Source organism: Entelurus aequoreus, linkage group LG04 (assembly GCF_033978785.1).
Source record: "Entelurus aequoreus isolate RoL-2023_Sb linkage group LG04, RoL_Eaeq_v1.1, whole genome shotgun sequence".
NCBI lineage: Eukaryota > Metazoa > Chordata > Actinopteri > Syngnathiformes > Syngnathidae > Entelurus > Entelurus aequoreus.
The window spans coordinates 83,431,257-83,446,380 of NC_084734.1; the positions used below are offsets into that span (position 1 = coordinate 83,431,257).

Consider the following 15,124-nt stretch of genomic DNA (forward strand, 5'->3'; position numbering starts at 1 on the left):
GACCTCGTCAGAGCTTTGATAAAAACATTAGCGCTCCACCTACGCCAGCCAGCCCTCCTCAGCTCATCAACACCCGTGCTCACCTGCGTTCCAGCGTTTGACGATGCGGTCGGCGGCCCGGAGACGTAGGAAGCCAAGGTGAGTTCGCCGCTAGCGCGTCTGCTATCCAAGTCAAAGTCCTCCTTGTTGTGTTGCTACAGCCAGCCGCATACACCGATCCCACCTACGTTTTTCTTTGCAGTCTCCATTGTTCATTAAACAAATTGCAAAAGATTCACCAACACAGATGTCCAGAATACTGTGGAATTTTGTCAAAGAAAACAGAGCTCTGTGTATTGTGTCCAATATGGTCCAAACACTTCCGTGGATCTCTCGACGTCATGCGCATACGTAATCCTCCAAAGGCGTTTTGAACCGGAAGTTTAGCGGGAAATTTAAAATTGCACTTTATAAGTTAACCTGGCCGTATTGGCATGTGTTGCAATGTTAAGATTTCATCATTGATATATAAACTATCAGACTGCGTGGTCGGTAGTAGTGGCTTTCAGTAGGCCTTTAATGTGTGTCAAAAACACATGCAAGTGATGCCATTTCTCCATAGCTTGTTTAATAAAAACATTTTATTATGTTCATTATGAATATTTCACACTATTTGTTAGATATTATTCATCTTATCCCCACTATTTAAAGTCGTTAGCATTACAGGCCAAGTTTCGTGACAGAGTAGGACCTCTTTTTCCGTGACTACATACTATCTTTGTGTCGCTTGGCAGTACTGTTGTTGCTCTGTCAAACGCAATAAGTAGCGAGGCCACTCGCAGGCATACAGAAACGGTAACATTTGAGATTAAATGTTAGATTACCGCAATTAAAAAAACATGAAGCGTGAAATATGACTAAGTAATTAATCGTAATTAACGCAATTTGACACCCCAAGTCTTTAGTGACCATTAATAACAGTACAGATTTTTGCAAAAAAAACAAACTGTTAATGTTTACAAAGACCAAATCTCTCTATAATGTGTCATTTCTAGAACAGGCACAATGAAGAAGCACATAAACAACAGTGGAATTAAGAGCATAGCTTTGCATTAAAAGGCCTTCACGCTGTGATCAGGTTTCCTGCATGGCGCTCATTCCCCCAAGGTCTCATCCAGCTTTAATGACGTTTTCCGTGGCGCTAATGCCCTGATGTGGGAGATAGCGCTGCTGTGCTGTGTAGCAAATTATCAGACATGCAAATCAGCCAGAGGCAGCTGTGGAATTCTTAATTACGGCGCAGGTCCCCCACAAAGACATCTCGTCTCCACTCCCCAACTCTCGAGAGCCCCCATTCACACCCAGCACAGATCTCCTGTGGCCCTTGTACCCCCAGACAGACAGATGGACTGGAGGCAGGGGCTGAAGCAGTGGGAGGAGAGTTTGAGGCGGGCTGGGTAGTATGGTTGATTGTGGCACCGGGGGTCGAGTCGCTTTATGTGGATTTGGAGAGGAGGAGGGAGTCTGTTTATTTTGAATTCCATTGAAGTGTCAACCTGATATGTGTTGTTTTTGCTTCGGCTCAAAAGATTTAAAGAAAAAAGTATGTGTTATTCTGCTTTTTATGTACTAAAAATGTCGTAGTTTAATTTTTGGCTTAATGCAGCTCATATGCAACATCCCTAATGTGATTTGATTGTTTTTTATTTTGTTTTCACGGTAAAAACTTCCAGTATTTTCAAATCGGATCGACATCTCACCCAATAATCTCACCTCATAAACCCAAAGCCTTTGTTTTTACTGTTTCTCGGGGAGCTAAACATTTCTCAAAGCGCAAATATTTTCCACCATAAGCAGCTTAAACGCAATGTTCCTCTGTGAGTTTGCGCAAAGCAAAATGTGCCTTTTGTAAATCTGGGGAAGATATTGAAACTGGAACCTCTCATTTTCTTCTGTGGTTGATTGGGGAGTCACCCCGGGCTGATTCAATGCTAATTCTCCAGAGTAACTTCCTTCCACTTTGAAAACACATGCAGCTAATATAACATGAATAGGGGATGCGCGATGGGTGAAACCTAATCCTATCTACTCCATCTCTACTGAGAGGAACTATGCCCCCCTAACCCGCCACACACCCAAACCGACTCTCTTCAGTGACCCAAATTAGCTCCTCCTATCTGCAGTGAAGGAGAAATAAATGAGATTGAAATGAGGTGACACCATTATCAAGATGTGATAAAAGTTCAGTTTTATTTCCCGATGTGGATGCTTTAACACCACTGCAGATCTTCTGACGGCACTTAAAACCTGTCAGTGGGGGATGTGTGCGGTTCACTATTATGTATATACAAACCCCGTTTCCATATGAGTTGGGAAATTGTGTTAGATGTAAATATAAACGGAATACAATGATTTGCAAATCCTTTTCAACCCATATTCAGTTGAATATGCTACAAAGACAAGATATTTGATGTTCAAACTCATAAACTTTATTTTATTTTTTGGAAATAATAATTAACTTAGAATTTCATGGCTGCAACACGTGCCAAAGTAGTTGGGAAAGGGCATGTTCACCACTGTGTTACATGGCCTTTCCTTTTAACAACACTCAGTAAACGTTTGGGAACTGAGGAGACACATTTTTGAAGCCTCTCAGGTGGAATTCTTTCCCATTCTTGCTTGATGTACAGCTTAAGTTGTTCAACAGTCCGGGAGTCTCCGTTGTGCTATTTTAGGCTTCATAATGCGCCACACATTTTCATTGGGAGACAGGTCTGGACTACAGGCAGGCCAGTCTAGTACCCGCACTCTTTTATTATGAAGCCACATTGATGTAACACGTGGCTTGACATTGTCTTGCTGAAATAAGCAGGGGCGTCCATGGTAACGTTGCTTGGATGGCAACATATGTTGCTCCAAAACCTGTATGTACCTTTCAACATTAATGGCGCCTTCACAGATGTGTAAGTTACCCATGTCTTGGGCACTAATACACCCCCATACCATCACACATGCTGGCTTTTACACTTTGCACCTATAACAATCCGGATGGTTCTTTTCCTCTTTGGTCCGGAGGACACGACGTCCACAGTTTCCAAAAACAATTTGAAATGTGGACTCGTCAGACCACAGAACACTTTTCCACTTTGTATCAGTCCATCATAGATGAGCTCAGGCCCAGCGAAGCCGACGGCGTTTCTGGGTGTTGTTGATAAACGGTTTTCGCCTTGCATAGGAGAGTTTTAACTTGCACTTACAGATGTAGCGACCAACTGTAGTTACTGACAGTGGGTTTCTGAAGTGTTTCTGAGCCCATGTGGTGATATCCTTTACATACTGATGTCGCTTGTTGATGCAGTACAGCCTGAGGGATGGAAGGTCACGGGCTTAGCTGCTTACGTGCAGTGATTTCTCCAGATTCTCTGAACCCTTTGATGATATTACGGAGCGTAGATGGTGAAATCCCTAAATTCCTTGCAATAGCTGGTTGAGAAAGGTTTTTCTTAAACTGTTCAACAATTTGCTCTCGCATTTGTTGACAAAGTGGAGACCCTCGTCCCATCCTTTTTCTGAATGACTGAGCATTTCATGGAATCTACTTTTATACCCAATCATGGCACCCACCTGTTCCCAATTTGTCTGTTCACCTGTGGGATGTTCCAAATAAGTGTTTGATGAGCATTCCTCAACTTTATCAGTATTTATTGTCACCTTTCCCAACTTCTTTGTCACGTGTTGCTGCCATCAAATTCTAAAGTTAATGATTATTTGCAAAAAAAAAAAAGTTTTTATCAGTTTGAACATCAAATATGTTGTCTTTGTAGCATATTCAACTGAATATGGGTTGAAAATGATTTGCAAATCATTGTATTCCGTTTATATTTACATCTAACACAATTTCCCAACTCATATGGAAACGGGGTTTGTAGTTTACTACCCCCATGTCTTTTTCTGCCCACCTTTTCCTTTCACCCCCTAAGACATTTACATGTTCTCTCCCTATCTTCCGCAGGAGTTAAAGTTACCAGTCTACCGAGCACATTCGCCGCAGATTGGCATGCGTCGCTACTTTGCAGACTTGTTGGCCATCCTGAGCAATCGCTACCAGCTATGTCCCACAGCACGCCACCTCGCCGTCTACCTACTCGACCTCTTCATGGACCACTACGATGTGGCCATTAAGCAGCTCTATGTCATCGCCCTGTCCTGTCTGCTATTAGCAAGTAAGTGGAATTGTAGTCTTTCATGTGTAAATTTCGATAATAAAGTTGTAATGACCCTACAATGAGGTGGCGACTTGTCCAGGGTGTACCTCGCCTGCCGCCCGAATGCAGCTGAGATAGGCTCCAGCACCCCCGTGACCCCAAAAAGGGACAAGCGGTAGCAAATGGATGGATAAATGGACATGGGAATACAATTGTAATATGTGGGAAAAGACATCATGTTATCAAGGATATACTCGGAGAAGAAAAGTTGTGTTGTTGTGAATAGGACTGAGTTAAATGATCGATTTTGGATCAGTATCTTCTCATCTTTAGCAATATCAACTCACAAGGCATGATATGGTGTAAATTCCGGACTATAAGCCGCTACTTTTTTCCTACACTTCGTACCCTGTGGCTTATAAAATGGTGCGACTAATTTATATATATTTTTTAATTGCCACATTTTTTGTTCAATAATTTTCGTTAAACCAAGTTGTTTGTGCAATGGCGCCATCTTTTGGACGAGTTTGTTTACTGCAGGTGCTGCAAGTTAAAAATGTACTTCCGGTTTGGCCTTAAACTGAAACTAAAACCAACCGTAGTGTTTCTGCTCGAAATGATTCTTTATTCATCATTCCAAGCAACGTTTGTAATTTTCACAATTTCACTAAAAGAAGTCATACTTATTAAACCGTCCCATGTGTGGTGTCTGTGCCTACATGCATATTTTACATGCATATTTGTATGCGTAATGCATTGAAGCTAGCGTTGTTAGCATTAGCTAATATGGTAACACGTCTACCAGTGTCTGTGTTAGTATTATTATCTTACAATTGCATTCTTATTGTATTGTTTCAGTTTCACAAATTCCTCAGTAAATTCACCAAAATGTCACTGTGGATTTATTGACTCTGTTTAGCTAATTGGAGAGCTAGCTTCTGCAGCGAGTGGGTCCATGGCGATGACTTCTGTTGCGTTTGATCAGCCGTTTTACTGCCGTGTTACAGGCACTGTTTGGAAACAGTTAAAGAATGTAAATAAAGATTTACAAAATATTTGTGTAACCAACTAATTTCATAACGTATATATCTGCGGCTTATAGTCCGGTGCGGCCGCTGTATGGAGAAATATTTCTTTCTTCAAAAATTTAGTGGGTGCGGTTTATATCCCAGGGCGCTCCATAGTGTCAAAAATACGGTAGATTATTCCCTCCTCCCCACCGGACTACCGCAGGTAGTCTTGTGTTACATCCTGTCTGACTGCGCTAACAAAATAAGACACCCAGAAAAAGAGCTTACATATTGACTGTTATTACTTTGAACTCGTAGAAACAACATCACAGTTAGGGATGTCCGATAATATCGGACTGCCGAAATTATCGGCCGATAAATGCTTTAAAATGTAATATCGGAAATTATCGGCATCGGTTTCAAAATTATCGGTATCTGTTTCAAAAAGTAAGATTCATGACTGTTTAAAACGCCGCTGTGTACATGGACGTAGGGAGAAGTACAGGGCGCCAATAAACCTTAAAGGCACTTCCTTTGCGTGCCGGCCCAATCACAATATCTACGGCTTTTCACACACAAGTGAATGTAAAGCATACTTGGTCAACAGCCATACAGGTCACACTGAGGGTGTCCGTATAAACAACTTTAACACTGTTACAAATATGCGCCACACTGTGAACCCACACCAACCAAGAATGACAAACACATTTCGGGAGAACATCTGCACCGTAACACAACAGAACAAATACCCAGAACCCCTTGCAGCACTAACTCTTCCGGGACGCTACAATATACACCCCCCGCTATCACAACAAAATTAGGCATAATAGTGTGTTAATTCCACGACTGTATATATCGGTATCGGTTGATATCGGAATCGGTAATTAAGAGTTGGACAATATCGGCAAAAAAGCCATTATCGGACATCTCTAATCACAGTGCATGGGCAGTGTTTGGAGTGATTTTTGGTCTCGCTCACCTGTTTAAACTTTATTCGATGGCCATTGTGTCGTTTTTTTTAATCCTCTCGTACGTGAAGATTTCTCCTTTTGAGTGCACATTCATCGCGAACATGCCTTGTGGGCATGCATCGTGACTCGCAGCCATGCGTCACGAGCATGCTTGTGTATGTACACATAACTAAATCAAATCAAAGCCTTCTTTTCATCCGGTCCGTGCAAAGTGTTTTGTTTTGGTAACAGCCACTGCAATCGAAATCAGCTATTTATTTTTAGGTTAATCGAGTGTAAAAACACAAACCGGGTATCGCGCTCGACTAAAAATCGATTAACAGTTTTCTTTAATAAAAGCGAGAGCCAGGAATGTCTGCAAAATGATTTGTGCGCATGCACGGTTAGCTTAACTTACTATTAGGGGTTAACGGTACACAAAAATTTCGGTTTGGTATGTACCTCGGTTTAGAGGTCACGGTTCGGTTCATTTTCGGTACAGTAAGAAAACAACAAAATGTAAATTTTGGGGTTATTTATTTACCAAATCTTCCACCAAAAATATTTTTCTTAGTGGAATATTTGATGTGAAGTAATCGGAACCTTGGATAGGTCAATAATTCATAATAACATTGATTTTGATTCAATATTATGTTTTGAGCAATGACAGTTTGAAAGAAAAAAACCCAGCTGTGTTTTATTAGTCAACATTGCAACTTTTTCTAAATTACATTTAACCTTTAGGCTTTTTTATTTCACTTTTGTTATGTTTTTGTTTATTTTAATAGTATTTTTAGAATGTGCCGTGGGCCTTTAAAACATTAGCTGTGGGCCGCAAATGGCCTCCGGGGCACACTTTTGACACCCCTGCTATAGATAATAAAAAATTAAATCTGATAAATCTATGGATAAAAAGCGGAGCCTGGCGACGGATGCGCGTTTATTATAACTCTCTCGCTCTCTCTGTCTCTGCCCCTCCCTCACCAATGCTGCTGCGTGCACAATTTGTTTTGTTTTTAACCCCTTCTTAACCCTGAACGTACATTGAAAATACACGCAACCCTAACTCAAAATGCTGGATATTTGAGGCATTTAAGAAACTCCGCCCTGACAGCTCCGCAAAAGAGGGCATGTCCGGTGAAAAGAGGACGTATGGTCAGTCTATCGTAGCCCGTTAGCTGCTAGCATGCCGTGTGCTGTGCCTCTTTGTGCATTGTTTACACAACGTGCGTTACGCTACTTAATATGTCCGTGTGGAAACTCGTTCGGTACACCTCCGAACCGAACCGGAACCCCCGTACCGAAACGGTTCAATACAAATACACGTACCGTTACACCCCTACTTACTATAGACGAGAATATATAGTGCCGTCCACTGATTCAGCTTTGCTAGCAAGCTAGCGGCTAATGTCCCTCCACAGTGCAAAGCTGATTTTAAGTCGGCAATCCTCAACTTCATGGCATCAAATAATCTACATTCATTACAAGTATCTCTGAAGGACGACAACAGAAAAACATGCTACACTACACATCGGAGGAGGATACAATAAGCCATGTTAACCAGCGTTAACCGCTAAAAAAGAGCGTGCAGCGGTGGGCGGATCGACATGAATGTTGATGTAACCATTCCAAGTATTATACGCTCAATACTGCAGTGATTAGATCACGGCCATTACATTGATTGCAACTGGACTGTTCAGTTTGTCTTGGAAGACGTTTGACATAGTCTGTCATGTTTAGTCTGTCTGAATGTTTGATGTCTATGTCCAGATTATTATCTAAGAGTGCATGCAGAAGCAGGAATATTTTTGTTCTTTTGTAGTGTAAACAAGATTGTCTACTTAAAAAAATGTTAACCGCAGAGTCAAATCGTATGTACAGTATATCAAATCTTACTGTTTTTAAAATATATCGTTTTTGAATCTTTTCGTCACCCATGTATCTAGAAATGTATCGAATCGTACATCACAAAACGATGTACAACCCTGGCATAAAGCCATCAATGATTGTGTGAGCTTAAAAGAGGTCAGTATGAATATGCATTAGATTTGGGAAGACACTTATGGCACCCTTGGTCTAAATAGTTGGCATCATTGTCCCAATTGCAATGATGTTTGTAGACCGTGAATAGCATTGAGCTAAGCTGTGGCTACACTTGTCACATATTGCTGTCTCAGTGGGAATGTTGCCCCTGTAATCCGATGATCAAAAGGGTTTCCTTTTTACATGTATTGTAAAAAATGAGTAGCTGAAAATAGTGGGTCACACATTTTCATTCATTTACAAAACTATTAGGGACACTTGAACAATGCATTTACATTTATAAAGATACTATTACACTGTGGATTTAGCTGATATTTTACACAGCTAATTTTACATAGCCAAACAGTAAGCAAAATATTAGAAATAACTATTGATATTATGTTTCAGTACACTCCTACACTACTGCAAACTACAATCACAATAGGCCAGGCAAGTTTATTTATAGAACACAATTTGTACACCAGGTAATTCAAAGTGCTGTACAGAAAATCACAAGACAAAACCAAAAATAATCATAAAAGTAATCACAATTCAAATTAAAAACTTAAGATAAAATCAACATAAAAACTATTAGAATTCAAATTAAAATCAAAGAGCGGTAATAAAATACTTTCAGTTGTCATACAACTGCACAATTAAGGGTTTTCAGCCTAGATTTGAACATTGCCAACATTGAAGCCGAATCTCACTTTAGAAATAAACTATTCCAGAGTTCAGGATAGGGCTGCAACTAACGATTAATTTGATAATCGATTAATCTGTCGATTATTACTTCGATTAATCGATTAATAATCGGATAAAAGAGACAAACTACATTTCTATCCTTTCCAGTATTTTATTGAAAAAAACAGCATACTGGCACCATACTTATTTTGATTATTGTTTCTCAGGTGTTTGTACATGTTGCAGTTTATAAATAAAGGTTTATGATAAATAAATAAAAAAAAAAAAAATTTTTTAATTAAAAAAAATTGCCTCTGCGCATGCGCATAGCATAGATCCAACGAATCGATGACTAAATTAATCGCCAACTATTTTTAGAATCGATTTTAATCAATTAGTTGTTGCAGCCCTAGTTTAGGAGCATAAAACTGAAACGCAGTCTCAGCATGTTTGGTTCTGACTTCGGGCACCAGCAGGAGACCATTCTGAGGTTCTCAGTGCGCGAGATGGTTCATATGGTTCTAACATATCAGAGATGTACAACACCATGAAGAGACTTGTACACAAGCAGAGCTGTTTCAAAGTATTTTCTCTGAGTAACAGGAATTCAGTGCAGTGACCTAAACACTGGACTAATAGTATTTCCTGGTTCTAGTCAGGACTAGAGCAGCAGCATTTTGGATGCAATGCAGCTGCTTAACAGCTCGTTTAGAGAGCCCAATGAGAAGGCCAATACTGTATTGTAACCTGCTGGAGACAAAGGCATGGATTAGTCTTCCCAAATCTGATTTAGACATTATTCCTCTGCTTTTGGCAATGTGTTTTTGGTGATAAAAAGATACAACAAAGCAATAACAAACTGACTGTTGGTGTACATTATTAACTTATTCTGCTTTGTGTTTTACGAAAGTAAAAAATACTCGTCTTGTACGGAGTGGTGTCTCCTCTTCAGATTTACCAGTTAAATTCTGTTTGTCTTTGTTCACAAAACACCATTTTATTTGCATTGGAAGAATGATACTTTAATCATCGATATGCTTCTCTTCTTTTGAAAATGTAAACCTGTGTTTCATGTGAAGTAGGCCCCTTAATGGTTCTCTCCCAGCTGGGACATGGACATGCACATACAGGTTGTGTGCCGGATGGAAGTCTTTCTTTCTGTTTGGTGGTTAACAGGCTACAAGGTTTTCTGTACATTAATTCAGCTTCTGGCATCATGGGTAATTACACTAATTATGGCGTTAAAAGTGGGAGTCTGGAGCTGGGCTCACTCGCTTGGGAGGGTGCGTTTGTGTGTTACCGAGTAATGACGCTCTGCCCATCTTCGCAATCAGACGCTCAGTCTGTCTGTGTGATGGGATAAATTAAAATTAGACTTTAAGATGATTTATTTTAAGCAATCTCTAGAGAGAGTACAAAATATTTTTGAATGACAGAGGTGTTGTCAAGCCAACCTGGACAGAGGTTATTTCTATATATTCTGTAATAGATTAATCATTCTCTAATAGAATCTTTTGATTATGTGCTTGGGTTAGGCAGCCTTTCTCTGTGCCCCACTGCTTCCGACTCCTCCAGGGACTCTCTGCCATGATTGATGAAGGCTTGAAAGGGTGTTTGATTCCAAGTTTCCTTTGGTTTTTATCTGTCCTGAGGTGCCTTGGAATCTGGCCTAGTTATTATTGAACTGCCTCCCGCGGTCCCACTCTCTTTGACAGTCTCCTTCATTCAGTATGTTTACGTGCACTAAAAAAACAGAATCATTGCATGAATTGGCTTGGAACCAGCTTTCAAAAACATGTGTAAACCTAATTAGATTGTTAAATTAAAAAAAAACATTTAGATTATGCAATCTGTAAGCCGTTCCCTCTTGCATGCATTTTATTGAATCGAGCTATCATTCGAGTGAGCTTTCCTTGCATATGCCAGTCTCCATGGTAGATCATGGTATGGCTCTCACTAAAGCTGCAACGATTAATCGATTAAATTAATAAATTTAATGAGAAAAAAGCTTTGATTTATATTGTTGCTTCGATTAATTGTTCCGGATCGCCCGCCACGCAGTGCTCGGAACTTAAAATATGCAGACATTGTTTCTGCATGACTGCGACAAGAGAGTGCTTTGCCGTGATCATTGTAGGGCGGCGAATAGCTGAGTGGAGAGAAATGGTTCAAAAGGAAAACAGCGACGAGTGGGAAAGAGAGGAAAGAGGCAATAGGAAAGGGCAGAAACTGTAGGAATAATTTCACATTTAAAAAGACGGACAAAAGGATGCAATGTTTGCACTGTTAACAGATCTGGCATTCCACAACAGTACTATATAGAAAGCACCCTGCGTATTTGAAGAGCAAACAACCAGAAAGGAAAAATTAATTTTGGCAGGCAGCTAATATGTTTTATGCTTGACTCGCATAACGAAAGTTTTATTTAAACACATAGGGGCATGCAAGAACATCTTAGGTAGAATGACGGAAATGTGGCTGCCAATTTGCACCAACGGCCTTGCTGACCACCATCAAATATTCACACACCAGTGTGAGGGCCATTGTTAAGTTGTATGTCCAAATATTAAACACCATTTTTCCAATGATACCTTTTTTAATGTGTGTTAAATACATACACTATTTGGGATATGTGTATTAAGGTTACAAAATTGGTGTTCTTTAATATTTGAATGTCAATGACTGCTATGATGCATTATCATAATTACGGTAACTTGTTTGTTTACTTATCACCTGGTTTTAGACTACACTCAGGTAGGCACATCATGCACATTCAAAGTGTTGCTGCAACGCCCTTGCGTATCTGGTTATATGGTGATATGTATGTCTGTGTGCTTTCATAAATAAAAAATACCCAGTGAGCAAGGGCAATGCTTGATCGTCCAGTTTGTAGTTGGGAGACAAAACGAACTGAAATCTGTTGGGCACATAATAGGCAGCTTCTCCATATTTTTATGGATAAATGTCCGCTGTTTGGATGTCGTTGTGGCTGGAGCAGAGGCTGGCTTCTGCTTCGGTGGTGGTGCAGACTGAGAGTGCTGCGCTTGGGCAGCTTTGCCGGGTCGGCTACATGTTTTTAATGGGTTGTTTATGATTCTGTGGGTGTCGTCGGCTTAATTGTTCTCGGCGCTCTCCTTCGCACTTACTTTCCTTACTTCATTGGTTGGAGGGCAGGGTTGTGTTAATCATTGGCTGTGGCTGGCGAGTTGAGATCGGATGTTGGATCTTACAGGGTTCATTCTGACAGTCCCTATGCCATCAAGCGGTGGAGAGGCTTGTAACTCTAATTTATGTTAAAACATAACAAAAAGCCATGAGACAGCTTGTATTTCAAAATACATTTACATTGTGGTAAATAAATGATAAATGGGTTATACTTGTATAGCGCTTTTCTACCTTCAAGGTACTCTTAAAGTGCTTTGACAGTATTTCCACATTCACCCATTCACACACAGATGGCGGGAGCTGCCATGCAAGGCGCTACCAGCACCCATCAGGAGCAAGGGTGAAGTGTCTTGCCCAAGGACACAACGGACGTGACTAGGATGGTAGAAGGTGGGGATTGAACCCCAGTAACCAGCAACCCTCCGATTGCTGGCACGGCCTCTCTACCAACTTCGCCACACCGTCCACTGTATAAAGCTAAAGCCAATCCAAAATAGGTCAATATAGACTTAGCTATGTAAACGAAGCATCCATATATTTATTAACTTTGTGTTATATGTGACCAAGCAAAACAATTTGATATTTCAATATTTAAAAAAAAAAATCACATTATTTTTTACAATATACAGAGAAAAAAATAAGAAGTTGAAAAATGGATAATGTATATGATGCAATCTATTTGATAGTGACAGTCTAATTGCACCAGCTTTGTCAGAACTATTTTTAATAAATGGCGCAGAAAGGTAGAGGGGGGGTTTCTTTTTCTTCTGACTGTTTGTTCCATTTTGCAGACCATCAATTCTCTCCCTCTTTGCTGCCCTGTTTAAGATCAGCTAAAAACCTGGCTTTGAAGTAGTGCTCCCCTCATATCCAAGCCTCCCCAGGGACGTGGGGTTGCTTTACTGGCTGCCCCGTCCCAGGACTGGCTCACTAAACTAAGTATGTTCACATTGCTATTAAATGAAAAAGGCTAGGGTTAAACCATTTCTGCTTCTCCCTACTCCTTTTCAGACACGCTGTAATGAGAAACTGGAAATACGTTATGTGCCATATTGTAACTGTATGCACATACTAAATAAACTAACACCATAACTACCGATACCATGCACTAAATGACCAATGATTGCATGAATTGGCTTCAAACCAGTTTTTTTAAATGCCTTAACTAGAGTGTGTTGAACTTTTATCAATCAGATTGACATAACCAGATTATTTGATTGGAAAGTGTTTCTTCTTGCATGCATACTTTTTAATGGAGCTATCATATGCGCCTGTCTCCATGGAGGGTCCTAGTGCCACTCATAAATTCACAAGCGAAGACGTCAAACCAGAGGAAGGGGACAGTTTACACCAATAAGCATACAAATAAATAAACAGAAGCTAAAATAAGTAATGCATTTTCAAATTCTATGATAAAATAAAATCCTACCTGTTTAGTAAGTGTCAAAATGTTTATTGAAGAAGACAGTTATAATACGCAACATAACGACTGCACATTACGGTGTGTAGAAACAAACTTCAAACAGAGTAAAGATAACACGTTTGGGTTTCATTAGTCAGTTTTACATAGACATACTAGACAACAATATCAGTTGTAAATCACAAGAGAAGTATTCTCTGCCTCTCAGTTACTATATTTCAGTGAGTGACAAAAAAACATCCACAAGCAACATTGTGAATCAGTTGTTGATGTCAAAATGCAACGTCTGTACACAATGAGCTTACATGTAATCCAGCAAATTCAAAATAATGCACTACGTAGTTTGTATTTACCGTATTTCCTTGAATAGCCGCAGGGGCGTTAATTAATTTAAAACCTCCTGTCACTCCTGCGTTTACCGGAAACCGGCGGGATGGCCGTGCATGCGGTAATTATTTTAAAACCTCTTCTCACTCCGGCGTTTACCAAAAGGAATCCATAAAATTTAGGCGTGCGCTTTGAGTGTGATGTAAGCATACCATCATGAAAAGCACATTTAATTAAAAAAAATGTTATTATGGTCTTACCTGTACTTATAAATGGAGTCCATTTGCAGCTCCTTCTGACCAAAAGCATCGATAACTTGTTTATAGAAGTCTTCATTATTTTCTTTTTTCCGTTTTAAAAGTCTCTGTCTCGATGGAGATATTCCTTTAATTATTACCTCCTGCTTCGATTGAAAGTCCAGTTTAGAAAACTGTTTTATTTTAGATACCGGTATGTAATCCTCCTTGTTAAAAGGAAGAAAAAAAAATCTCTTGCTGCGTGTTCACTTCTTCTGCAGTACCGGAAGTCACAAGAAGGATCACTAGCGCGGCAGCGCCCTCTACCACCAGGAGGCGGGAGTCATTTAATGACTTATACAGTATTTCACACACGCAGCTACGGTATATTAATAAAACATAGCTGCTTACTGTTCTCTTTAGCATACTGTACCGGTATTCAATAGCTTGGACCTTAAATCCTACTGAATAGCTCTTTATCTTTTTTCCTTTGTGCGATTGTAAACTACTGAAAGCAGCTTCCTCCATTTTGAAAATGAGGACAGATGCGTCACTCGTGACGTAACGAATTTGACCCGGTGGAAGTTCTAGCCATATGCTAAATATTTTGCGAAACGAGTTTGACCCGGTGAAAATTATAGACATGCGATAATAAAATTAATATTTTGCGAAACGAATTTGATCCAGCTTCAATAATAAACCGGCGATAAGGCCAAGCATGCGTTAATTATTTTGAGAAACGAGTTTGACCCGGCAGTAATTCTAGACGTGCGAATACTATATTCCCTGCGCCAATTCAAGGAAATACGGTAAGCAAAACCAATTTATCATTATGGTGATTTTTTTCTGTCTCTGAGTATCAACATAAATACAAGAACCAAAGCAGATGTTATTCAAACACATCCAAACATTATTAAGTCAAATCAAGCTAAACTTTATTTATATAGCATATTTAAACAACCCAAGTCGACCAAAGTCTTGCACGGGGCACCGAAGACAATACAATAAGTAAAAGCAATAAAACAGGGATTAGCACAATATATAGTTATAAATTAACAGCAAAATTTTGAAAATAGATATGTTGTCAGCAATATAAACACTAATGAGCCGTGGAAAGTTATGTTAG

At 39.8% G+C, this 15,124-nt stretch overlaps 1 protein-coding gene across 2 annotated transcripts in view; it reads left to right on the forward strand.

The window, feature by feature from the left end:
- The window catches only part of LOC133649102 (cyclin-J-like), a 68,440-nt gene that overhangs the window by 20,441 nt on the left and 32,875 nt on the right, over window positions 1-15,124 (forward strand). For both annotated transcript variants that reach the window (XM_062045894.1, XM_062045893.1), the window contains exon 3: window positions 3,992-4,202. In XM_062045894.1, the coding sequence (XP_061901878.1) occupies window positions 3,992-4,202 (211 nt within the window). The remainder of the gene's footprint in view (window positions 1-3,991; window positions 4,203-15,124) is intronic.